Genomic DNA, 27,773 nt, shown 5'->3' with positions numbered 1-27,773 from the left:
TTTATACATAATCTTGTTGCTTATTTATTTCTATTTCAAAAATATAACTTTTAGTATATTTTCGTTGTTATTAATGGATTTATAGCGAGTTAAACACAAACAGACACATTTTACCCCAGCCCTTTAAACAGTGTCATTACTGAGTCACGTGACCGTTAGCAATTGATTAGCTTACATCAATTCTATTCTCCTAAGCAAGATGTAATTTATAAAACTGAACTCCAAATATAAACGCTACAAATTAGTATAAAGTATGAACATGCAGGCTTTTTCCGCCCTAGGATATTCAAGCATAAAGTTCATTGGTATGTCATGTCGCCAAAATTGTAAGAAAAAAAAGATTTTGACTGAATTCTATTTCAGGTGAAAGTAGGAACAGCTTGCTTTCTGCTCTCTTTGGAAGATAACACCAATGAAGGAAAGAAAACTTGTTCGGCTTTCTTAAAAAGATGGTCCAGCTATGGTAAAATATTTTTCACTCTTTTCAAACAAAAGTTTACAGAGCTATCAGCCTATTAATCATATTAATGGCTTCTTGGTTACAGTAACATTAAAAAATTGTGCAATAAAACGTTATTTTGTATTTTTAGCTCTACTGGCCATAGGCCAGAAGAGGTTATGGGATGGCATGGTTTCTGTCTGTCTGTGTGCGCGTTAGACTTTCTCTTGTTTATCCGATAAAGTCCACATTTTTCACCAGATTCTTTTCAAACTTGTCCAGTGTGTTGATATTAATGAGGACTCTAACCCTATCGAAAATGGGTTACATCAGAGTAAAAAGTCCAAATTAACTCCCCTTGAATTTGAGAAAATTGTGAAATAAGGCTTGTTTACGAAATTAAGTCCACAGTTTTTATCCAAACATTTCCCGACTTTCACAGTGTCTTTATTTGAATGATGAGTCAAACCCTATTGAGAATGAGCAATATTGGAGTTATAAGTCCAGAATTATCTCCCCTTGAATTTGAGAAAAAAACGAAAATCTTTTAACATTTTGCCATAACTTTTGCAATATTGAAGATAGCAACTACATATTTGGCATGCATGTGTATCTCATGGATCTGCACATTTTGAGTGGTGAAAGGTCAAGGTCATCCTTCAAGGTCAAAGGTAAAAAAAATAATCAAAGAGGCGCAGAAGGGGACATAGTGTTTCCGACAAACACAATTCTTGTTTGTTTAAATATGAAGTTCTATCCTTTTGAAACTTCAACGGATGTTTTATATCATCAAGGGCCAGAACCCCATTGAGAGTGAAGAAAATTTGTCCAACTTATTGTTGAAACGGAGCCATTTGAAGTTTAAATTTTATGTATTTTTTTGTTTATGCGATTAATTTCCCATTTTGGGTCTGTTTGTTTAAAACTTACTCAGATTGTTCATACTATCAAGGGCTTGAGCCCTATTGATTCCAGCCAGTAGAGCGATTCAGGCCCTCATGGGCCTCTTGTTTCTTACAAGCTTTGATCATTATGTGCCTTTATATTGTTGAAAGATGTCAATTATCTGGAGAAAAGGTGTAGTAGCTACCTGTAGAACATAAAATTAGATATGTTGATATTTTCAAGGGCTGATTATTTCAATTTCTGAACTTTGAACAAGAACAACACATTGTATATAAATAATTTATTAAAGAAAATGGGAGCAGAATTGATAAGTATTGCCAGTAAACTAATTGAAATGAGTTGGATTAAAAAGGACAATTTCATTGTGTAAATATCCAGATTTAAAGATGCATTTGTATTTGTATTGAAATGTTAACTATGTGTGGTTCAACCAGGGTTTTTAATCTGATTTTGGAGAAAGGGCCTGGCCTTTTTTGAGGCGAAATAAATCCCGCGAAACTCCGGATTTTGGAAGAAAAAACCCACGAAATGCCTGATTTTGGGGGAAAATAAGGACAGTCTTAAATAATCAATTAAGCATATTTTACTGTTTTTAAAACAAATTCAAGGAAACAGAAAATTTAATTATGCAATATTATTCTATTTTCTACACATGATCAGGTTAACTTATATATTTAAATGTTAAAAAAAATAAAAATAAAAATTGTTTTTTTTTGGAGGGGAAAATGAAATCTAGGGGAAACTTTACCAGCTAAGGGGAACCAAAAAATCAGAGGGGAAAGGGCCAATTTTCGGCGGGTCACAAAGAAGGAAAAAACAAAACTGTCAACTGTTGTGGGTTGATTCTGAAAGACACATACCTCGTTGAAAATATATGTTCTTAGTTGTTTATCAAAAACAATTGGAAAAACGTGGGAATCATATTAAAAAATATTCCAACCAAATGAAGTTCCATTTTTCAGTTATTTTATATGCAGTGAGTGTCCGTGTACAGGTTCAGTTGTTCAGACTTAAACAACTCAATTTTAAATGAACTCCTTCACAAAATATGATAAAATCACAATATCTGGCTCTGTAGTTTACAATAAAATGTTTTAATTGCAGTTCAGTCAACCACATCAGATTCAGAGGACAATATGCCAAGTAGTGATGATTCCTTCACTGGTATGCTGTATAATTTCAGGGCTTTTTTCGCAACTTTGGAAACATGTACTTTACCCTTTAAAATTGATAATTCCAGTGTCAATTTACCCCAAATTGGGAAAATATTAGTAAAACTTAATGAATTGATGGATAAATTGTTTTTGATAAATGATTTTATTGGTAATTTCAACATGTAAGTCCTTTATATACACTGGAAGTCTCATATTTTCTAAACTTTTTCAAATCAACCTATTGGGATATTTTGTGTGAGGGATTTGGGAAAAAATGAGTTTTGCTATTGATAATATTGCCTATAGTGGCTATAAAATCAGCTGAAAAAAGCCTGAATTCTTTTATTGACACTGAATTATTTATTTTTATAATTTTTCAATTTACAAACAAAGGAACTGCTAAATGAACTTAATGTTTTTTTTTGCAAGAATAAAGCATATGTTTAATGGTGACCCATGTTTTAACCACTTGTGTCATTGCAGATAGTTTTAAATTTATAAAGAAGTGTGCTTCAAAATTGCTTTATTTTAACAGTTTGTATTCATACCATCCATAATGTTGTGCTGGATTTTTCAAAAACATAAATAAATGCAAAAAACCCCACACAGTTGCATTTAAAAAATATTTTGTCTGCTCCATAAGGATACACAAAAATTGAATATTTGTCCTCAAAAATAAAACTAGCGAGCGAAATAAACAAAAATGAATGAATGGTGTGAGGGGGCGTAAAGTGGATGGGTATTCATTCTATTTTTTGTTAAACAGAGTCTTTAACTGATGTGCCAGACCTTTCTTTGGATGATGGAGTTGAGACGTTGATAAAGGCACGTGATTCTTCTACGAAAGGTACCAGTAATAATATAGATTTTGCATTGTAGCACTAGATTTTTTTTTTTAATTCTTTTAATCAAAGAAAATCTAATTACCAAATCAGTCCAGCCCAAAAATCACCGTTATTTAAAAGAAATTGATCTATTTAGACCCGTATTTACTGCAATTAAATAACTATTGGGATCTTTACACTCGATCAGAGCTTCCTTAATTGGGCAGAAAGATAATTTTGTGAATCAAGTTATTTTTTTCACCCAATTGGGAACATGTCCGTTGCCATTCGGAAATTTTCGCGCCTTGAAATCACCAAATTGGGTAAAATCAAGTTGTGAATTGTAACAATTGAAGAATGTTTTTTTTATCTTTGTTTACTTGTTTAACTTTTGGCAGCTTTTGTTAACACAGGAAAGCTACATAAACTTTTATTCACAGTCTTGCACAAACAACATTTGACCAAAACACAGATTGTTACAGACATAGTTCTCTGCTTTTATTTGCGTTAAATATATCAAGCTGGCATCTTTCTGGGCTGATGAGAGTCCAGACACCCCCAGGCTTCATACTTATCACTAGACTACTGTCATCTTCGACAATTTTTTGCAGTGTACTGAGGGGAAAAGGTGGACTAAACAGACGCTTAACTTTTTACAAAGCAAAGATCGCTTAACAAGTTGCTTTTGACTTATCTAGGCTTTAATTTTGTTCTCGACTCATGGCGAATATTGTCGAAAGCGTCAGAAAATTCAGACGGGTTTATACTTTGCCATAACATACATGTACACGTATTTAATGTGCAAATTTAACGTTAAATGTTTAAACCAGTCAATGATTGAGAAGTAAAATGGGCAGCAAGTTGAAACAGTCTCGAAATACATCAAGTTGGCGATTTCGGGGAATTGTTTACTCGATTTTGTTGTAGTTTTTTTTGAAATTGGGATGGGTCTGGTTCATTTTGGGAACGGGTCCATAGGTCATTTGGAACAGGTCCGTTTACCGTATCTGTCCATAGAAGGAAAAATAACACTAGCTTCTGTCTCTACCATACATAATCTGGCTATTGAAAAGTTTGTGAGATCAAGTTTCTGAAATCTCGACAATGCTGTGTTTACTTGTAATTTATATTTGAACTTGGTAGGCAATGAACAATGACAATTTGCTGAAAAACAATAAGTAACACTAACAAGTACTACTTTGTTTCAGACACTAATGAGAATGAAGCACAAAAGATGTTTTTGGGTAAGAACAATTGTGATAATGATATTGTTTTTTTTTTTTTTATTCAATATAAAACATATAATGTAAACATGTGCATAAGCAAGAACAAATTATAACATGCAGCAATGATAATGTTAAACATATTATACAATGTATGCTAATATGTATAATTTTTTACCTATATGTAATAATTAAACTATATATGATATTGTTTGGTATTTTCATTCCGTCCATTATTCTGACTGTCTGAAATTGGGGTCTGTCACACTTTTCTTAGCTGTTCTCAGTAACTTTTGTATGGAATTTCATGTAACTTAAAAATTAATGTCTAGCATACTGCCAGTGATAAATAAATGAGTTTGCTATAGATGCATTGTTATCTCAGGAATTAAGATCATGATATATCGATAAATCAATTTAATGTTGCACCACTACAGGCAAGTGACAATGCAATCATGAATGTCTTGTTTGAATTTACTGTTCATCAACATTTTTTTAGGAATATTTGATGTCCACATTGAAAATCTCATCCCACCTTCGCCAAAAAGAGCATCAAGACTGCTGGACCTTGAACACGTGAAGTTTTTAATGGACTCTTTTCAAAGTGGAGTTTTTCAACAACTTACAATACTGGTAGGAATGGTCCCTGACGATTGTGACCCGTCGATATTAAAGATGAAAGGTATATATTCGAGCACTATTTTATATATTTAGCTCACCACAGTACAACGTGTACAGTGTGAGTTATTGTGACAAGTCTTTGTCTTTCATCAGATGTGTTTTGGGATTTACCTTGTAATTCCAGAGTTATGCCCCATATTTTTACTGAAACTAATCTATTTTTGTCAACTTTTTGCCGTCCAGAGCTGATTTTTCAATAACTATAATATTGCATCCAATTTCCTTAAGCTTTTAAATCAATGTCTATCATCATACATTGTACTGCAGTTTTGCATGTGTAAAGTTTGTTAAGATTGTCCTGATAACTTCAGCGTTATGCCCTCTTCTGTGACTTTAATCAATATAATCAATAAATTTTGAAAACCTTTTTTTGGTGTCCAGAGCTGTTTCTGTTTAAATATTGGATGTAATTTTACGAAACTTAAAATAAGTGTGTATTATTTAGACAATAACACACGACAGAGCTGGGCTGGACGTCTATAATCTGCCCGCTGCCGACATAACAGCTTTGTTGAATCTCAATTTTATTGATCACTGTTGGCTAAGGCTGAATGTGGACGCCATTTTGTTCAGTAAAAGTCGCGTGTTTCCATTCTTTTCTGATATGAAAAATCGGCCCGGCTCAGCGGGCTGATATAATTTATATTGGCCCGCTAGAGATGAATAACGGCCCTGTCGCAAAGTCATTTTGTTACTATTTATAGTAATGATATGTGATATACTGCAATAGTGCACATACAATTATGTTGGGATAGCCTTGGTACTTCCAGAGTTTTGCCCCCTTAATTTATCAAAATTGAAGAGTAGATTAGTAACTTCCATGGACTTACAGTCCCATTACTACTGAAATAAAACGAACATTTTGTATAATATTTCGTAAAATAACGTATAATAAACAACGAAACATAGTGTTCAATTTTACATTAGACAATTGCCGAATTTTCAACGCCAGATGTGGTCTGGTAACACAGATGTTGGGTTTTTGGTAACAACATGTGAACTTTAGAATTTATTTTGGAAAAAATAAAATGATGACTGATGTACAAATTTAGCAAAATTTTCTACACAATCATGTAGTGTGCCAATAAATCAGAAAACGTTCACTTTTTAACAATATGTATGTGTTGATTATTCTATAAGAGTATTAATTTGATGTCAATTTTTTCAAACGCTGAATGTTTTCCTATAAAAATACTGACTGAACAGATTGATTGGAAAAATATGAATCTGGGTCCATTCGCTCTAAATTCAGTTCGCCCTTATTTCCATTCGCCCTAAATCCTGTTCGCCCTGGGTCCGTTCGCCCTATATTTTTTTATCAAAGCAGGGAAGCAATAAATATAGCGAAATTTGTTATCTTTTTAACATTTTATTATATTAATTAATGACAACTTATGGTACCAACTTGCTTAAATGTGTGAAAAATCAAGAAGGCGCTTTTTAACTTGTAAGCGTGTTTGTTATAAAGCTGTCAAATCCAAGTATTTTTCATTAATTGCTTATTATATTAATTAATGAAAACTTAAGGTAAAAACGTGCTTACATGTGTGAAAAATCAACTGTTTATACCCCAATATGCAAATGATACTATAGAACAGAACAACAAAACATAAGTTTATTTACGACTTGTACAATAAGTACATAATCATTACATAAATACATATATTAAAATTACAAACATAATATAAAGTCACAGTGGACAAAAAAAGAAGCACATTCAATTTAACAATTACATAACTATAAGAGGATGAACTGATGTTTGATTATAAGTAATAGCAGTTCTATGAGAAAGTGCTAATTTAATATAAAGAGCTAGGTTTTTCAGAACATTCTTACAATAAGTATTTAACAATTCAATGAATTTAATAACACTCGGATTTAAACAATAGTATCGTTTGATATATTTTTGTCTAATATCATTATATCTTGGACATATAAGTACACAATGATATTCGTCTTCCAAATCATGCATATCACACTATGTACAATAACGTTCATTTCTTTCAACTCTATTTACACCATATCTACCAGTATGAATACGCAATTTGTGAGAACACATTCTTATTTTGCTAATAAAGAATCTAAGGTTACTAGGCAATATATTTAAATATGCTTCATACTCAAAATTTACTTTAAGATTTACATACAAAGTTAACACACCATTATAATCCTTGTCGACATGCCATAATTGTATGAAATTATCAATCACTCTCTGTTTAAACACTGGTATAAATGATATACTACTGACACAAAATGGATGATATGATAAATTTTTAACCTTAGGTAACTTATTGTTTTTACCATTATTACAATCAACTAGGCACATATTATACACTTCTTTGAGAATAATATTATCAGTTTGAAGAAACCAATATTTAATTATCTTAACATATCTGACAATATACAATTGGTAACGTGCCAATTCGCCATATTCAGCAGCATTTGAAGTTCTGATATTTACATTAAGTATCCTTTTACAAAACTTTAGGTGAACCGCAGAGCTCCAGATAAGGGTCGTATTTTCGTAATTACGAATTATTTTCAAGTCCGTTACGTATTTATTTTAAAATCTTGTCGCACCATTAAGAATTACAAAATCAAGTTACGAATATTATTTTTACATCGGTTCGTATCGATTTTTATTGAGTTCTTTTCGCGTATTAAAGATCTTTGCGGTGCTTATATAGAATGGTTATCGGGTTGGTTTAACAAAGCGCATTTTTTCCAATAAAAGCGGCGTATACAGTCTATCTGTCAAAAAACAATTGCGGCGCCCAGAGAGCGTCCTAAAAAACTGCAAAGCGCCCAAAACACGCTTTTAACATATTGTACGCAAAGTGAGCCGAAGTTAAATGTTTAGAAACTCATTATAGAAACGATCTTATACGATGTTGTATGTCCAATTGCCAACACAGTCGGAAAAGCTAAACAAAAACGTGACACGACAGGTCCAAACTTAAACACAAAAAAAAACATTGAACGAGAGGAAGGGACAATCACATGGCTAATCGTTGAAAAGATTGAAGGGGAGACCCGTTTTAAATGTGAAATATGTAAAAATTCATCTAAGGCATGCAATCTAAGCACAGTTTGGGCATATGAAGGTATTAGAAAAATAAAATTGTAAAATACTGAAAAGACACTGTTGAACTCGTATAAATAAAGTTGCTAGTATGTTTATATTGATTTTTTTCGCATGAAAATAACCATTATTATTTATTTTTAGGTCATTTAGAAAAAATAAGAATTATTTTCCAAAACTTAGTAGTAACTTTAAAAATAAAATTTTAGAGTTAAGAATTCTTTTTGAAAATCTGGTAGTAATTTAAGAAGTTCACAAAACCTTATCTGGAGCTCTGTCAACCCTTTCAATAACTTTAGATTTACCGTAGCCCCAAATCTCTGCCGCATAACAACAATCCAACAAAAGATTCAAACAATGGACAAAGTAGTTTTGGCTTCAATTTATATTTGTTACACTTAATCAATAAAACAGTCAAAGCTTTAAGAGCTTCACCCACTAGTTGTTCTTAGTTCAGTGCAAAATTACCAGTTTAATTGAAAACTGTTCCTAAATAATTATAATCATTTAACACTTCCTGTGGGGAGCCATTATATACAAAATTCTCTGATTGCAACAGTCCGCCTCTTTTTGTAAAAAACATAACTTTCGTTTTGTCTTCATTAACATCTAGACCCCATTTAGTACAATAACTATGTAATAAAATTAAACTTCTGTTAATCTCTTCAGGCGAGTTACCAAGAATTACCATATCATTCAATTCTAAACCACAATTTGTATTTTGTTGTAGAAATAACTCGAAATCATCTATAAACAGGGAAAATAAAATCGGCGAGATTACCTCCCCATTGACGTAAGCCAACAGCAAATTCGAAAAAATCGGAATAATTATTACATAGCTTAATGCATGATTTAACTTTATTAAACATATCTTTAACGATGCGCAATAGTTTACCTCGCATACCCTTTTTATATAATTTAAAACACAGACCATTTCTGTACACGCTGTCGAAGGCTTTTTTAAAATCCACAAATACACAATACAAACGTTTATTATCATCAATATACTTCTGTACTGTAGACGATAAAACAAATAAAGCATCAGTAGTAAATTGACCTTTTCTAAATCCAAATTGAGCATCAGATAAAATACAATTTTCCTCGCAATAGGTGTTTATTCGTTTATTTAATATAGATGTGAATATTTTTGATAAGCAACTAACTAAAGTTATACCACGATAGTTGTTAACATTATTTTTATCTCCCTTTTTATGCAGAGGTATAATAACACCCTCACACCAATAACTTGGAAAAAAATCCGCTTTCTAATATTTTATTAAATGTATCACATAAGTGAGAGGACAAAATATCAATATATTCAATAAAAAACTCGTTTAGTAGAAAATCATTCCCATAGGCTTTGAACTTTCCCTCGCTTCAATGATTTTACAGCTTCTAAAATTTCATTTACAGATATTGGCTGGTCCAAACTATCATAACAACAATCAAAATCATTAGTTGAGGCGAAATTCTCAGACTCAGTATTAACATTTTGAAATATATCGTTTCCGAGTTCGGAAAAGTGTTTTAAAAAGAGTCTATAGACAATTTATGATTAACAACATTTTTGCTTTTAAAATAGTTAAAAAACTCTTTAGGTTTTGACAATCTCAACTTTTCAATTTCCTTAATTTGTTGTAATTTATAACAATTTCGCTTTTTCTTAACAAAAAGCTTATATCTTTTTTTTAAAATACATAAATATTGGGCATGTTCAATGTTTATTCATTTCATATTTGAATGTATTTGATGAAGACTGACAGTGATTTTTTTTTCCCCAAAATTACCGCCGATATTCGGCTGCTTCCCAATTGCAAAAAATGACGTTTTTCCCCCAAAATCTGACCCAAATTTCCCAAAAAATGACCAAATTTTCCCAATAAAAATAAAGATTACAATGTCATTTAGCGTTAATTTTGTAGAACGAGTGCCGATCGAGCTTGTCGAGTCTTTGCCGAATGACAACTGGACTTACGAATGTTCGCGAATGTAGCCGAAAACGATTTTACGTTGCTATCCACACATCTCTCTCTGTATTGCGGAGGAAACCGACGATAGTCGATGTATTCCGATTGTTAACACCTGTTTTTACACACATACAAGATGGCGGTAAGCAGACGAGAAGTTTGCGATGAGCAGCGAAAATGATAAATAACACTAAAATTAACAGCGGACAACACATGGTTATTAGGAGATAATTTAATGTATGTGTCAATTAACGCAAAATACTACGTTTGAGATGAACAACAACAAATATTTATAAGAAATCTTCACAGTGAATGTGCGTCACGGAAATCTGTGTTGGGAAATTGGAGTTAGTTTACTCACAAAGTTTATGCATTTAAGATGAGCATCGTTCGAAAATGGAAAGAGACAAAAATGATTTGATTTATATGTTAGTGGATCTGTGTATAATCAGATTCATATGCATATTCTGCTTTATTGTGTTTGTCACGCTGTATAGTTTGGTGAAAGCACAGGCAGCAGAATCATAAATTTGCCCCCCCCCGGGACCCTACCCCCCCCCCCCGCCCCCGAGCTTACCTCAGGGGTTCTAGATTGTTAAATGTACACCTTTTGTGTATGGTTTGACTTTTCAACAACGAATATTGACAAAAATTCATAGTTTGAAAAAATAACCCTCGTATAGGTATTATATATACACAAGGTATGATACGCACTATATGCCTATTGCTGAAAGATTGTGGAACAACGGACGTGCCCTTTTTCATCGTAAACACGCATGTTCCCATGCAGTTGCCGACAAAATGCAACTGGATTCGTTAAAAGACAGTTAAAGCAACGTGATTTACTTTTTTTTTTGAAACAGTTAAAAAACACAAATATTTATTTTTATTTGTTTATGTTTGAAATACCGTCCAACCATCGCACCCAAGAATACCCCCCACCCCCCCTCCCCCCCCGAATTCCACCCCTATTTTTTTTTAAGATCATCTCACAAATGACCACCACACCCTCACACTATACTATACCTTCCCCCCCCCTATTTTTTTTATGATCATCTCACAAATGACCACCACACCCTCACACTATACTATACCCACCACCCCACCCCCAATTTTTTTTTTGAAACGGTTAAAAAACACAAATATTTATTTTTATTATTTTATGTTTGTTGAAATACCGTCCAACCATCGCACCCAAGAATACTCCCCACCCCACCCCCAATTTTTTTTGAAACGGTTTAAAAACACAAATATTTATTTTTATTATTTTATGTTTGAAATACCGTCCAACCATCGCACCCAAGAATACCCCGTCCCCCCCCCCACTCCCCACCGCCCCCCCGAATTGCCCCCCCTATTTTTTTTTTTTAAGATCATCTCGCAAATGACCACCACACCCTCACACTATACTATACCCCACCCCCCACCCCACGACCCCAATTTATTTTTTTTAAACGGTTAAAAAACACAAATATTTATTTTATTGTAATATTATTTTATGATTGAAATACCGTCCAACCATCGCACCCAAGAATACCCCCCCCCCGAATCACACCCCCACGCTAATTTTTTTTTTTAAGATCATCTCACAAATGATCACCACACCCTCACACTATATCCCCCCCACACCCCACCCCCCCCCCAAATTTTTTTTGAAACGGTTAAAAAACACAAATATTTATTTTTATTATTTTATGTTTGAAATACCGTCCAACCATCGCACCCAAGAATCCCCCCCCCTCCCACCCCCCCTCCCGTTTTTTTTTTTGCATTTTTTTCCGGATTTTTGGAAGATAATGTAATAAATGTTCACGCCCTCACACTATACACCCCTTTTCACTCCACCCCTCCCTCCTTTGTGATTGAAATTAGAGAGTCCCTTCACCTTTAAAAAGAAAATAGATGAGCGGTCTGCACCCGCAAGGCGGTGCTCTTGTTATTCTGTTCTTTTAATCATGTTGATATTGTTTCCCAATTTCATGGTTTATAGCGCTATTTTCCCAATTTCATGGTTTATCGCGTTAATTTTCCCAATCCAAATTCCACAGGCTGTAACAAAAAACTCACTGACTGAACTTTATCTGAGTTGTTAAAGGCTTTATTACGTTGAGGATGAAGGGAAGTCACTTTTTCGATATAAATTATTATTTTGTTTGGGGGAGGATTGGGAAATATGGTATCAAAATTTGATTGGGAACGGGTTTGTTTGCTTTGGGAATGCCTCCGTTTTCAGGAGGCGCCATGCCTTTTTCTGTCTATCTCACAAGTCCGATAGTCGGACCCATTCCCCATGCCAAATATGCATATTTCTCCCCAATTCTAAAAAAAAATCCCCTAAAAAAAACACAAAAAACCCTTTTTTTATAAATAAGTGTTTTATGACTTATGATTATTAGACTCTATATCTCAATTTAATTTTTTAAACAACCTACAAAATATATAACCATAATTTATATGATTTTTATCCAAAATGGCTGGAAAACCCCCTGCCCAAATAATGCTTTTGTCGATGAAAATTCTTCCCAATTTGGACGATTTTTGGCGACTCGAAAAATCCCCATTTTGCTAGGTACTTTCCCAAATAGACCGAAAAGGCCTGGGCGCAGACAGTGCTGAAAACCCCCTGGTATCAAGCATTTTGTAAGAATTATGTTCCCCTTTTATACTTTTTTTTGGACTTCAAACATGCCTAAAAATAGACAGACCTTCCTACATTGTACACACTGGATTCTGAGCGCAGATATACTACATCTCTTGTTTAAATTTCAGATTCTGCTTTGTTGCCAGACACTCGTGTCTCTAAATTTGGAGAATTTTGATGACGAGGGATCTGAGGTGACACGATTTATGTCACCTTTGCCAAAGAAAGATGGGGTGGCATCTAGAACTAAATTCGTTGCACGTTGGAATTCACTTGGTAAGTTATTTAATTGCTGTAACAAATAATGCTATTCACCCTGAAACAGGGGTTTTCTTTTTTACTGTTCAGTGACCTGTTTGACTGTGGATATGCTTTTCTAAATTTATTTTGTCCATCCAATAAATTGAATTGCGTGTTGCTGTTACGGGTATTTAGGTATTGAGCAGTAGGTGGAGTATGATTCAGTGTTTCAATCAGTTTTCTCTGAAAAACTAAATGATGAATCCTGGTATAGGAGGTTATTCTCATACTTCTGTATAATATATTTAAGTGTGTTCTCCACCACCACAAAGTCCATCTGACTCTGAGGTTTCCAGTGAGTCCGAGAGCGCTTGCACAACTGATAGTCATGCAGAATCTACAACAGATTCAACTGATGACTCTGGTGAGTTATTCTGTTTCTCTAATATTTATGAGAAATATGAGATTTTAAGTTCACCTGAGAACAAAATTCCAAGGTGACCTTTTGTGATGGCCTTTTGTCTGTGTGCGTTTCAATATTTAGCCTGTTAACACTCTAGAGACAGGCACTTAAAGCGCCAGGGCGCCCCTGTGCTTTAATCAATAATTAATTCGATTTGCTCACCAATTTGTGTTGCTGTGGTTTTTCTGAATTTCGGACCCTGTTAAATAAGTTAATATAAGGGTGAAAAGCCCTGTTAAGTATATACTTATTTAAAGTTTTTAGTCTGTCTCCATGGTATTTAAGTTCCTGTACCATTTATTTTTATATTGAATTTGTCAGATATCCTCTTTAGGTGCATATAAACATATGATGTGCAATTCATATACTCTGGTATTGAATATAAAAAATAGTGACAGTTTAATCATCTCTAAGGTCAAGGTGACACTTAGACTTTCAAGCTCATATTTCCGATACTTGGGTCGTGCCCCTTGCTTTATTTTATGAAATGTGACGTAGACAGTAGGGATTGTAAAACAAAAAATCTTTGTTAAAAGTGCTTTGGCCCCCTTTTTATGCCCTCAACAAACGGTGTATAATTTTTGAACTGTCGGTCTGGCTGTCTGTCCGTCAGTCACACTGTTGGTGTCCTCTCTGTAATTCAAGTTGTTCTCATCCGATCTTCACCAAACTTAGTCAAAAGTTGTATCTAGATAATGTCTAGGCCAAGTTTAAACATGGGCCATGCCGGTCAAAAAACTAGGTCACGGGGTCACTTAGTGCCTTTTAAACATTCAGCATGGTGTCCGCACTCTCATTCAAGAAGTTTTAATCCGATCTTCGCCAAACTTGGCCACATGTTTTATATAGATAATGTTTAGACCACGTTCGAATATGGGCCATGCAGGCCCAAAAACTACGTCACAGGGTCAAAACTAGGTAAGGAAGTCACTTAGTGCGTTTTAAACATTCAGCAGGGTGTCCGCTCTCTATTTCAAGTAGTTTTCATCCGATCTTCACTTAACTTGGTTACAAGTTTTATCTAGATGATCTCTAGGCAAAGTTCAAACATGGTCCATGCCCGGCTGAAAACTAGGTCACGCGTTTTAAACATTCAGCATGGTGTCCGCTCTCTAATGCAAGTACTTTTCATCGTTTCTTCACCAAACTTGGTCACAAGTTTTATCTAGATGATCTCTAGACCAAGTTTCAACATGGGCCGTGCCGGGCCAAAATCTTGGTCACGGGGTCACTAAGTGTGTCGATGTATGTCTCAAAACATTAACACAGTTATGCGTGTATGTAGTGACAAAGTTACAGTTGGGGGCATCCGTGTCGTGTGGAAACATTTCTTGTTTTGTATTCCTTTTTTAAAAAAATTGTCATTTTGTTGGAAATTTGGATTTTAACAGGTATCTTTTAATTTTAGGGTGAAAATGTCACATATAAGAAGCAGAAGTCTTGATGTGTTAAATCATAAATGTGAATTAACAGTTGGCTTTTAGTTTTATATTCTCAAAATGTTCTGTTAGTGTCTGGAGAATTTTCCAGTTTTCTTAGTTGCCATTTTTTCTTACAGGTTTTGATGGTGTTGCTGAGAGTAAGAAAACATCATGCATCGGTCTTTCAGGTATGAGCGAGCAGAATAGATAGAATAAAATTTAGTAGACTGTTCACTTAAGATTGAATTTTAAAAACTGAGTGAATGATACTGCAATTGACGTCCAGGAAAAAAGACATTGAAAGTTAAATTATTGTACTGTGATGGTGATCAAATTATTTAAGCTTATGTACCTATCAAAATCCACCCTATTTTGTTGGCCCAGAGCTGTGTCCCAGTTACTTTTAAATAAAATGTCAATTTATTTGCATTTATTTATATTTGGCAGGGGTGTCAATTATTTGAATTTACTTTTAGTACCTTGTTTTTATAATATTGTTTTCAGGTGTGCATGACAAGATTATGAAGGACCATTTTATAGGTAAGAAATACAAATTTGCACAAATTAATTCTCTTCATATTTTTTTTTCTTCTTTTTAGTATTCAATTAAGGTTATCCTATACATTATGTGTATTTCATTAGCTTGACAAGCAGGCTTGCTTACTGACCCAGGTGTTGGCCTTTGCCATGGTGACAGGTTTCCTGTTGAAGTAAATGTTTATAGGAATGACTTAAGCAATAATTGTGTAACACTTAAATGCTATTATTAGTCCCCTATCGATGAAACCGGATAGGGACTTACGGTTTGCGCTCTGTCCCTCAGTCTGTCACACTTTTCTAGATCCTGAAATAACTTTAAAAGTTCGTCATATTTTTTCATGAAACTTGAAACATGGACAGATGGCAATATGGAGATTATGCACCTCATTTCATTTTATTCCTACGTCAAGAATTCTGGTTGCTATGGCAACAAATAGACTAGAAATATTGCTGAAAATGGTGGATCCTGGGTAGGGGACTTTTATTGCTTGGCAAAAGTCTTGTTTGAGTTGTATCTTGAAAAAAGCGTGAGTGATTGTTTTACCTTATCCAATTTCTGTATTGGCACACAACATGAATGAAATTTTTCCATTATATAAAATTTCTCATTTATAGTAATTCTTTATAATTTTTGTTGAATGTCTAATATGGCTATCATAAAAGAAAGTAAATTAAAGTAATTTACTCCCTGTTTGGTTGTTTAACTTCTGAAAATGCAACAATTGGCGTCTAAAATCTTCAATATCCAACCAGAGCTCCAGATAATTAAAAAATTATAATGTGTATTTAGGAATTTGTCATGAATTATAATATGAATGCAAATACACATGTTGTCTGGACTTCTGTATCCAACACTTTCACAAATTAAGTGAACTATCTTCTTTTTATTCAAATTTACAATAGCTCTGCCAATTTTATATATGAAATACATGGAAAAAACGTTGCGCTCACATTAATGTCACCTTTAAACATCTGCATTTGAAAAAGGGAAACATAAGTGTTGTGGTATGTGTAATAATAAATTTATCTACCAGTTTTGATTATTTATCATTATAATTATTTAATTTCTTTAAAAAATATTTTCAGGAAAAATTGATGTCCATGTGCAAAACCTGATCCCGCCGCATCCTTCAAGAGCAGTGCGTGTGATCAACCATGATCATGTCAGCTTTTTGACGGATTCCTTTGTATCGAACCCCATTGGGCAGATTGTAACGCTTGTTCGAATGGTGGGCCCAGAAGATGACACCAGCCATTTAGATCGTGAAGGTGGAAGCAAGGTTGAAGTCCTGGGTGGCAACCACACGCGGGAGGCGCTGCATACCCTGCATGCTTGTGGGACCCTGGACAGGGAGACAGTGCAGGTGAACCTGTACAGGGAACTGCCCCAGACAACAGCCCTGTCCATAGGATTCCAGCACAATGCGGTGCTTCAAGAGGGTCGAAAGCTCACTAACATTCCTGGACAAAGTGCGGCTCATGCGACATTGTCGTCCGTCGGACCATATGACGAAGAGGCAGATTAATGAGTGGAAGGATGGTCTGGTCGTTGTATTCAGGAGCAAGGTATTATACTGTATAAAATGATATTTTTAATAAGAAATAATAAATCATCAGAAATAGTATTAGGAGGAAAACCCATATTGCCATCTGCCAGTCATAAAAATATATCTTGTCTTCTGAATTTCAAATGTTTGTTCACATTGGGTTTTATTTAATAAAAATAATCATGGGAAATCATTTTTCCAAATATGGGGAGGTTAAACCAAAGCCTACAGAACAAGACATCATCTGTTTAGTTCACTTTTTTTTTCCTTTTAACCATAGTCTATGACAGGGGTTTTTCTAGTGGTTTTTTTTTTTTGGAAAAGGAGTCTGGTCGAATTGTTTGTTTTTAGCTTGACTATATGTACATATATAGTGGAGCTATCCTGCTAACCCCGGCGTGGGCGTTACCGTGAGCGTTGGAATCTTAAAGTTTGCGTACCACCTCAAATATTTTCTATATCCTTTTTTGTGTTTGTGTTTGAACAAAATTTAACATTGGCCATAACTTTTGCAATATTGAAGAAAGCAACTAGCAACTAAAAATATTATTTGGCATGCATGTGTATCTCATGGAGCTGCACATTTTGAGTGGTGAAAGGTCAAGGGTATCCTTCAAGGTCAAAGGTCAAATTTATGTGTCAAAATCACTCAAAAGGGGACATAATGTTTCACAAACACATCCCCTGTTTTAACCTTAAATAGGGAAAAATAAATCCTTTTTGATCCTGATGGAATGGGGCCTTATTTTGGCCTCAAAAACAAGAGGTATAACTTTAAGACAAGATTTGGGGCAGTAAGGATGATAACAATTTTAGTTATAGAATAAATTGCCCGAAGTGATGAATTATATTAATGAATATGCTCAATATCGGTAATAAATAGCTAGGCATTATGCAAATTCTTCTAGCTTATGTCCAAATAAAGTTTACATGGGAAATAATATACCTTTTGACCAGGCGAATAGGTTCTAAAATCACTTTATTGAACTTAACTTTTCCTTGGCAAATATAAAAATATGTAAGGAGTGGAGCTTTGTAGAAGATTTGTGGACATTTTCAAAGTTTCATTAAGGCCTATCATTATCGGCAATGGTGTTCTGTGAAAGAAAGTAAAAAACACATGTTCTGTGTAGGTGCTGAATTATTTTCATGATGTTTAATAAACAATTAAGTTTTTGAAAATCTTATTTTACTTTGCCTGATCAGCTTCCCAGAAGCGTAAGAATTGTGATGTTCTTGTCTGTATTTATGTTGCAGATTACTTTTGTATTGGTATATTGGGTTAAAAATATAAATGTTTATTTTGCAGCGCGGGAAGACCTCAGCCGAGGATAGAAGGCGCCTGTCAGCTGGCTACCAACAACATTTGAACCTAGCCCAGCTTCCTGAAGATGTCTGGTCCATGTTTGTGCAGGCCAGTGACAAAAATGAAAATCTGTCAGGGAAGTTTTTCCGACCGCTCATGAGAATAAACAGCATGGAACTCATACAAAAATGTCTGACAACTCTACTCCATGCTGGACAGAAGGAGTTCAGAAAACACGTGTAAGTATTCAGGCCTATTTCGCCTTACGCATCAGGTCTGAATATGGGCCCCATTCGCAATCAAAATGTTGTTTTTTTTCAAAATTAAAAAATCCCAATTCAGACTTGCAACAAATTGTAACTAGAAGTTGCATTTTTTTGTTCCTGCTTATATCCAAAAATTATGCATTACTGGAATGTTACTTCTTTTTAGCCTTGCTTTTATCAACCTTGAAAAAGCTGATAACAGGACTATAAGTGTATATAGTAGTCACAAACAGAAATGTTAATATCTTTTTTTTGGTTAGAATTTTTTGGGGGTTACAAAAAGTCATTTTTTATCAATATATATATGAAGCATATTTGAAATCTCAGTAACACCATTTTTATGAGCCATTTTCACAATTAATTTGTGTTCCCAAAATAGGAAATTTCATGACTTCCAGAATTGCAGTGTGGCATTTCCCGAAAATGTTTAAAAAATGGCCTGATATTTTGAATTCATAAACTCCCAGCATTTCTCAATACTTTAAGACTGTAAATTAATGAAGAACTGCAGTTCATACTTAAACGTGTTTCATTATAAATTACGGTTCAAACATCTCAATTTAAAGAAGCTGCTTCATCTGCATGTTTGTCGCTTATGAATGAACTTACTATAATTGCAGGACACTAATTTCTTGGTATTATTGGTTAGCATGATACATGTTAAAAGGATGATTGAAATCTCATTTTGTCTTTTATGTACTAGAATTGGTTTGATGATTATCTGAACTCTTGAAAAGTTGGGTGAAACAAAATTTAAATTAAAATTTTGTTTCTTACATCTTTATAGGAAACTGTCACATATTTATGCCACGGTAGAGTGGCATATAGCAGTTGAACTGTCAGTCTGTCTGTCTGTCAGTCTGTGATTCCGTCTGAAAACTTTAACATTGGTCATAACTTTTGCAATATTGAAGATAGCATCTTAATATTTGGCATGCATGTGTATCTCATCGAGCTGCTTATTTTGATTGTTGAAAGGTCAAGGTCATCATTCAAGGTCGAAAACAAAATCCAAGGGAAGTAACAAGCTTTAAAGGGATATTATTTCTATTTATCATTTGACAGTACAGATCATTTTCACAAGGGAAGTTATAATTTTAAAGGGATATAATACAAAAATATATAATTCAATGCGGCGCAGTAGGGGGCATTGTGTTTCTGACAAACACATCTCTGGTTCTACCTAGCCAGTCCTTCTATTCTGCTAAGCCTTATCGAAATAATTATATTTTTTTATTTCAGAAAGAGCTACATTGATGAGTGTTATGTTAAAAGTAACAAAAATGTTGTCAGCGAAGTAAGTATTTAGTCCTGCACATAAAATATTACCAGTATTCAATGTTATGTATCAGTCATTGATTATCTGAAATCCTATTGTCAAAAATACATGTTTATTATATGTACACTGTACTGTATTCATATTGTTTTTATAACATAATTTATTAAACATTCTTTAAAATGAACGGATGATAGTATTTCTGTTCAGATGATGGCATATCCATTCGCTGTATGTGCTTATTGATGTACAGCCTGAGTTAAATTTAAGTAAGTACTTTAGGAATGTAATCCGGTACCAGTCCGAATTTGGAAACTAATCAATGTTTTGAATCACAGAATTTTATAACACAGAGCAGATCCAAAGCGAAATGAAAGATAAGGGAGTGCCTAGAAAGAACCATTAAAACACTGTTCTTTGGATTATTTGTGTTAAGTTCGTCTTTTAAATATGTAATTAAATACAAAATATTTTTGAAGGATTTAACCCTACTCATGTCGGCATGAGCGTAAGCGTTGGCGTCACACTTACGTTAAAGTTTGCGTACCACCTCAAATATTTTCAATGTCCATTGAACATATTGCTTTTATATTGAGCATATTTCTTTATCGACATGACCCCCAATTTATAAACAAGAGTAGACAACTGTTTCAAGCATTTTGTAAGAATGATGGCCTTTTTTCCACATAGAATATGAATTTAATTGATAAAGTTATGTTAAAGTTTGTAAACCATCTCAAATATTTTCTATGTCCCTTGACATATTGCTTTTATATTTTGCAAACATTTAACCCGAATTATGGGCCTTCTTCAACTTAGAAATCTATGTTCAAATTAGTGTACCACTCCAAGTATTTACATAGTCCATTGACATATTGTTTTTTAGTAGTGACAAGGTGTGGTTTTGTGATCACATGTGTCTGTTGTCTGTGTCAGTCATTCGTCTGTCAACAATTGACTTAAATGACATCCCCTCCAAAACCACTGGTCCAATTTTTTAATAACTTTATACAAATGATCCTTGGGTGTGAACTACGTGACAGGTGAGCTCTTGTGATCGCCCTTTGTCCGTTGATGTCTGTCTGCCCGTCCGTTAACTTTTGACCTAAACGATATATGCTCCTAAACCCCTGGGCCCGATTTTGAAATAACTTCACACAAATATTCCTTGGATTACCTTTTACCAAATTTGTTTAATAGATTGTTGAAAATATACCTGAACTCAGAATCGTCTATAATGTTCAACTTCTTTAAAACATAAGCAATCAATATGTTTCAATTATGGTCCAATTCCAGTTAGAATATGATTATATTACCTTGGCCTTATTGAATATGTTTAGTTATTTCCCCATAATGACTTCCTGTCTTCTGACAGCTCTTGTTTACTTATCTGTTTCCCTGAAATTGGGATTTATTTGTTTACAGTGATTGTTTTTATAATCTTAACAGTACATGTAACAAATCATTAAAAGTATGTAAATCATTTCTGGTATAGGACCTTCAGGTGCTTGTTGAAGTCGACAACAACACTAAGGAAGTGTGCAGCGAAGATGAAATCGCACAGAGTGATGACAATGAGCAGTGCAAAGAAAAGTACGTCACTCTTAAGGTACAGGACTCTTGGCATCTAACATTTGATATCCATTCTCGAAAGCCTACCTTCATTAGCACTTAGTGCTGGATGCACTTAAGGCAGGCACTTAAGGCAGAGGTTATGGCTCTTGTGTTGTCTTAATCTTAATATGTCACCATTATTTCATGATTATATTTCTAGAGCACATTTTGGGTACTCAACACTCTTTGTGTAATTTAGTAATAATAATTGAAACATATATGTATGACATTTCAATATTGTTCAATTGTTTTATTGAACTTGAACAAAATATTTCTTTAAAATTGTGTATTTTCTCAAAGTATTCGGCATGGAGAGTATATACATGCACTGATATTTTGTCCCAGCTGTCGGTAAAATGAACTAGCAGGTAAAACGAACTAGCACCGTAGCTAAATTCTGTTAATGAAGGCATCATCACAACATAAAGATTTGTAAATTTTGCCCATTCTAGTGCATAACAATATGTTTTAAATTTGAAAAATCATACTGGAAGTATTTTATTTATGCATAATGTATATTCAGGAGGACCATGAAAAGATTCTGTTGGAGCATGCTCAGCTGCTGACTAAGTACCAGCAGGTGCAGAAGCAACTTGATGAGATAAAGGCTGGAAAGGAAGGTTAGTATGTTATCACCTGCTTAAATCTGTCCAGTGCTCTTTGTCTAATATGTTAGCTGTAATAGTATATAATCTGACACAAATTAACCTTGTACAGTGCATTATTAAAAACATTCGAAGACCCGCCATTCGAAGAATGGTAAAGAGGCATTAAGATTTACCCCTGTGTGTCGATCCGTGTTGAAAACTATTAATGATATTGACTTGAAATTGTATAGGCTGAAAGATATCATTGAGGAAGAGCAGTGCCAGAGAACCATAATTATTAATTGCATGTTTTTAGTTAGTGTATTTCTCTTTGTACATTTTATACTTTTTTTCATGAGCATTACTTAAAAGCTATAAAGTGATATTGATTTATATAATATGCTGATATATATTCGTAAGGAGAAATGCAGTCCACAAAAAACATAAATCTACCTTACACACTATTTATTGCCCTTTGTAGGTTTTCATGCTTGATTTTTTTTCTGGAGTGTACCTTAAAAAGCATGACCCATTTCTGTGACCAGTGCCAATCAGCGGAGCGTCAGTATCCTATGGACACATTTCTAGTATGCCTATAAATATAAAGGATACATCAGACAATTATCAGTATGAATATTTGTTATGGCCCCGGATCGAATGATAGGGGGTGTATTGTTTTTGGCCTGTCTGTCTGTCATTGTATGTGTCTGTCATTGTATGTGTGTGCCTCTCCAAAACTTTAACCTTGGTCAAAACTTTTGCAATATTAAAGATAACAACTTGATATTTGGCATGCATGTGTATCTCATAGAGCTGCATGTTTTGAGTGCTGAAAGGTCAAAGTCATCCTTTAAGGTCAAATATATGGCTTCAAAGCAGCGAGGTAGGGGGCAAAGTGTTTTACAAACACAGCCCTTGTTATTATAGTCAGTTTTATAATTAGGTAAGCATTTAAAATTTGCAACTGACCTTTGTGACAAAGGCTGGTTACTCTATTCAGATTGCAATTAAAGTGAGTCTTAATTAAATAAATCAACTGATTACTTTTTTCAGAAAACAGAGGCCTCAAACGACCAAATGACTCCAATGTAAGTATGCAGTAATACTGTATTAAAAGGTTTGACTTGACAATACTTTAATTTAAAAAGTAGTAACAGCTGCGCAAAAGATGATTGGGAGTCTTAAATTGCCAGTCATAATCTAACAAAACTGCTTGACATTTTGTCGTGATTTTGAGTATTATTTATAACAATGTTGCAACATTTATAGGCCAAATGAAAAATAAATGTAAATTATTTATTCATGTTTATTTTATGTCATCTTAATGTTTGGATGTTCTGTATGTATTTCAGTTTAAAATAGTAGGTTACTTTTACTGTGTTAAGATAACCATAAGGTCAAGGTGGTGTATTGGATGTGGTCGCTCAGCTATCGGGTGTTTGTGGGTTTGATCCCTACACGGAGAGCATTCTCATCTCCTCCATAGACACCCAGTTCCGGTTCTTACCAGGAAATGGACTTGGGGAGTGTCAATATAAGCATAATGCTTTCAATGCAACCAATCTAAATAACAATGTTGAATAAATGTCCTAATGTTTTCCTTTTTTCTTGGAAGAAATATGTGTATAATAATAATATTATTATTATTATGTAGATAATCAGGAGTGCATTAACAAAGGTTAGTTATAAAAGATATTTTGCAGGGAAAAAATAGTTTCAATAAAGCTAAAAATAGTTTATTATTTTGCAGTGTGACATAAGCAAAGGTGATGATGTACAGGCAAAATGGGTTGATGAGGATGGAAATGAATCCTGGTTATCAGCTACAGTGACAAAAGTGTTAAAACATGGTTAGTTTCTTTAATTTACCATTTATTTTTCCCCACGCATAAGGAGATTGTTATGGCATTGTCCTTTCATGTTTCAATAAATCGGTCACTCTTTTGTCAATGGTTCCTTCATTGACTTAAAGTATTTTGTAAATCTGGATCTGTTATATAGTTTCGTGAAGTAAATGTGTATAAGCATAACACTTTCATGGTTCTTCAAAAAGTTTCTCTAGAATGACTGATCAGTTTGTAGTTGTAATCATTTGATTTAAATTAAGGATTTTTTCAGTTTGATGTGTATAATCAGGCCTGTCCAGGGGTTTACCTAAGGCTGATAGAATGAGAATTTGGAAGGGGCTTAAGCCGGTCCATTTTTTTTAAAATTACTTTCATGTGTTTTTTTGTTTACATTGGTTTCGTTCTATTAATTGTTTATACCATGTTATTTTCATGTATGATGCGTGAATATCATAATTTAAATGTAAGCATTTAATTTGTGCATGTATTTTAGAATTTTAATGTAAACATTTTAAAGTTTTTATTACAAATTAATAACTAAAACAAGTTTACATATTTATACCGTATTTCATCTATTACACATGATCATTGGAAATTGTATCTTGTTCAGGAAATTTGTGATTTAGAATTAGGAAAATAGTAGACATGGTTGAATACGATAGGGATTTATATTTGCCTCAGTGAAAGAAGGAAAAGCCCTGATTATGAGCATACTGCTGTCCATAAATATTTAAAATGATCAATGATATTTGTAAGAATGATTTTGCATCAGATTACTTAGATTTGTCATGCAATATTTGGACAGGTACAAAACAAAGGCAATGATTCATGTTCGATAACATTTGCATTATTTTTCAGATGTGCTAGTACAGTTCCACTGTGATCAGACATTTTGTAGAGTGCCAAGAGATTGTATTAAATAAAGGCATGAAATACATTGATGCTTGGTCAGCCTCTTCTAAAGCCAGCTAGTTTGTTTCGACCCATATTACAGACATAGTTGTAACCTGCTGTTGAAATAAAAAAAATACAATTTTGCAGAGACTTTCTGATCGGTTGTTGTGAACATAAGTATTAGAGTGCTGGGAATTGATGTTCAAGTTATAGATATTATTTATGATATATTATATATTTAATATATATGTGCTGTACCCCTGTTCATAAGTAGTTAATGCCTCGAGTGCTTTAAAAAGAAATGGTATCAACCAATGTGCTAATCTGGTTTTATGATATGTAATTTGATCTTAATTTTGTGCATTTTCAGCATTTTATTTTAAATTAATATTTTTTTACAGGTTAAAGTTCTGTACTGCTATTCTCTTATCTACATTGGTTTATTCTACACATATTTTTAGATTTTATGGTTCTGAAGCTGTTGATACAGATTACTTTGTGTGATATATCATTATTTGGTGCTGACGTTTTTTTGTTCATACAGGGTTTTAATTTTTGATAGAATTTTCTTCCATTCTTATATGCATATTTGTTTTTATCCGCCTGGCTTTCTTAGTTTTTCGTTTTCGATGGCTATGCATTTCGAGGTGGATTTAATTCTTAAATCGTCATATGCTGTGTTAAATATGTTACAACTGTCCTTTGCTTGGACAAAACTGATGTCTAGTTTTTAATGGATAATACTTGCATGTTTTTCTCCTGTTTGTCAGTTTTGATTTTACTGTTCTCTCCTTGTTTGGTTTTTTGGTGTATGTATAAATTTTTCTGTGATTGCACTAATAATGTAGTATGCAAGTGAATGTTAATATTCTTATTTATTTTTATTTCTCATTAATGTTTTTATCTTTATCCGTTTGCCTGATACACTTGAGGATGAATTTGATGATGTTCTGAAATAGCAAATGTCAGTAAAAAAACACTTTCAAGCAAGACCAGATTCTTCAAAAAGGTTTATAGGTAATGAATTGGAAGCCGCAGTGATTACAAACAAACTAGTTCTGCAAAATAACTTTTGTTTAGGATTCAACATTCACATAGGATATAGAAATGATAGGCCTGGTTGATGGTATTTTTTGAATTGGCCACTTGAAATGAAAGCTTATCAAATTGATTGTTTTTATTTCCTTTCAATTGATTAAAAGCAGGATAATCTAGCCTATCATAGATATGTTTAGTTTATAGTTTTTGAATTATCCATTTAAAATAATAAACTGGCATTGATCATTAGTTTTATTTCAATTGTCCTTTATAAATATGCAAACTTACAAATTCAGTCTCGTTTTGTTTAATATAACAATAAGCAATGAAATGCCAACATATAAATTTTATGTTCATTCTGATCAAATTTTCATCTTGAAATGCTAAGCTGGCTTGTCTTAGAAATGATACACTGGCTTATGAAAGGAATTTTCTTTTCTTTTGTATTGTCAATTGAATTGATACATTGGCTTATCAAACGGTTTTTTTGCTCTTTCAATCGTCAGTTAGAAATGATTCCACGGTTATTGAATTGGGTTTACTTAAGGTGTTGGTACGCCAGCTTATTAAATTGATCTGACTTTTAGCTACTTGTTGTAATGGTAAGCCATCTTATCAAAGTGATTTTTCTATTTATTTTGTGTATATGGTACATAAGAAATGATACGCCGGCTTATCAAATTGACTTACAATCTGACTTTTAGTTACTTATTGTAATGGTAAGCCATCTTATCAAATTGATTTTCCTTTATGTGTATGTGGTATATAGGAAATGATACGCCGGCTTATCAAATTGATTTGCTGTTTTATGTGTAAATGGTACATACGAAATGATACGCGGGCTTATCAAATTGATTTTCCTTTTTGTGAATATGGAACATACGAAATGATACGCCGGCTTATCAAATTGATATGCTTTTTTATGTGTAAATGGTACATAAGAAATGATACGCGGGCTTATCAAAATGATGTTCCTTTTTGTGAATATGGTACATTAAGAAATGATACGCCGGCTTATCAAATTGATTTGCTTTTTAAGTGTAAATGGTACATAAGAAATGATACGCTGGCTTATCAAATTGATTTTTCCTTTTTGTGAATATGGTACATACGAAATGATACGCAGGCTTATCAAATTGATTTGCTTTTTTATGTGTAAATGGTACATTAGAAATGATACTCTGGCTTATCAAATTGATATGAATTTTATGTGTAAATTGAACATAAGAAATGATACGCAGGCTGATCAAAATGATTTTCCTTTTTGTGTATATGGAACATAATGGATACGCTGGCTTATCAAATTGATTTGCTTTTTTATGTGTAAATGGTACATTAGAAATGATACGCCAGCTTATCAAATTGATTTGCTTTTTTATGTGTAAATGGTGCATAAGAAATGATACGCTGGCTTATCAAATTGACAAAATGTGACTTTAAGTTACTTGTAGTAATGATACGCCGGCTTATCAATTGATTTTCCTTTTTGTCGATACGGTACAAAAGAAATGGTACGCCGGTTTATCAAATTGACTTGCAATGTTATTTTAAAGGGGCTTGTTCACACTTAAATTGCTTTTTTTTTTAAGTTTTTCATTTAAAGCTTTAAATTGATAAATTTAAACATCGCAAATAACGTGCTCCAGTATAAAACAAAAATAAAGTTAAAATAAGAAAGAAAAAAGTAAGCCGCACCAAGGCTCGAACCACTGACCCTTGGATCGGTTTTCTCCCCCGACTTAAAATAGATTTTAAATATAAATTTAAATATAAACACGCATTGTGACAACAACAACAACAACAAATATGGCGGAATC

General features: G+C 33.5%; 1 protein-coding gene across 2 annotated transcripts; it reads left to right on the top strand.

The window, feature by feature from the left end:
* The first annotated feature begins 317 nt into the window (after positions 1–317).
* On the top strand, positions 318–25,363 carry LOC127871258 (uncharacterized). 2 transcript variants are annotated; one of them, XM_052414011.1, is made up of 11 exons: positions 318–463; positions 2,450–2,509; positions 3,266–3,346; positions 4,532–4,567; positions 5,046–5,228; positions 13,046–13,193; positions 13,468–13,581; positions 15,179–15,229; positions 15,546–15,581; positions 16,668–17,147; positions 18,438–18,576. In XM_052414011.1, the coding sequence occupies exons 6-10, from the start codon at positions 13,124–13,126 to the stop codon at positions 17,105–17,107; spliced, it is 711 nt and encodes a 236-aa protein (XP_052269971.1). In that variant the 5' UTR covers positions 318–463; positions 2,450–2,509; positions 3,266–3,346; positions 4,532–4,567; positions 5,046–5,228; positions 13,046–13,123; the 3' UTR covers positions 17,108–17,147; positions 18,438–18,576. The 2 variants fall into 2 exon arrangements, with proteins under 2 accessions (XP_052269971.1, XP_052269970.1); XM_052414010.1 differs by lacking the exons at positions 318–463; positions 2,450–2,509; positions 3,266–3,346; ... (4 more) ...; positions 15,179–15,229; positions 15,546–15,581 and adding exons at positions 19,943–19,997; positions 21,472–21,585; positions 22,114–22,210; ... (1 more) ...; positions 23,928–24,027; positions 24,883–25,363 and having other exon boundaries at positions 16,857–17,147; positions 18,438–18,673.
* The last annotated feature ends 2,410 nt before the right edge of the window (positions 25,364–27,773 follow it).

Source organism: Dreissena polymorpha, chromosome 3, assembly GCF_020536995.1.
Source record: "Dreissena polymorpha isolate Duluth1 chromosome 3, UMN_Dpol_1.0, whole genome shotgun sequence".
Classification (NCBI taxonomy): domain Eukaryota; kingdom Metazoa; phylum Mollusca; class Bivalvia; order Myida; family Dreissenidae; genus Dreissena; species Dreissena polymorpha.
The sequence above is the reverse complement of the archived record's forward strand: the minus strand, read 5'-3'. Positions and strand labels throughout refer to the sequence as shown.

Coding starts and splice junctions, on each gene's coding strand:
- LOC127871258 (XM_052414010.1), top strand. CDS start 17,004: ATGCGGTGCTTCAAGAGGGTCGAAAGCTCACTAACATTCCTGGACAAA. Junction 17,148..18,437: donor TCGTTGTATTCAGGAGCAAG/GTATTATACTGT, acceptor TTTATTTTGCAG/CGCGGGAAGACCTCAGCCGA. Junction 22,211..23,230: donor GATAAAGGCTGGAAAGGAAG/GTTAGTATGTTA, acceptor TACTTTTTTCAG/AAAACAGAGGCCTCAAACGA.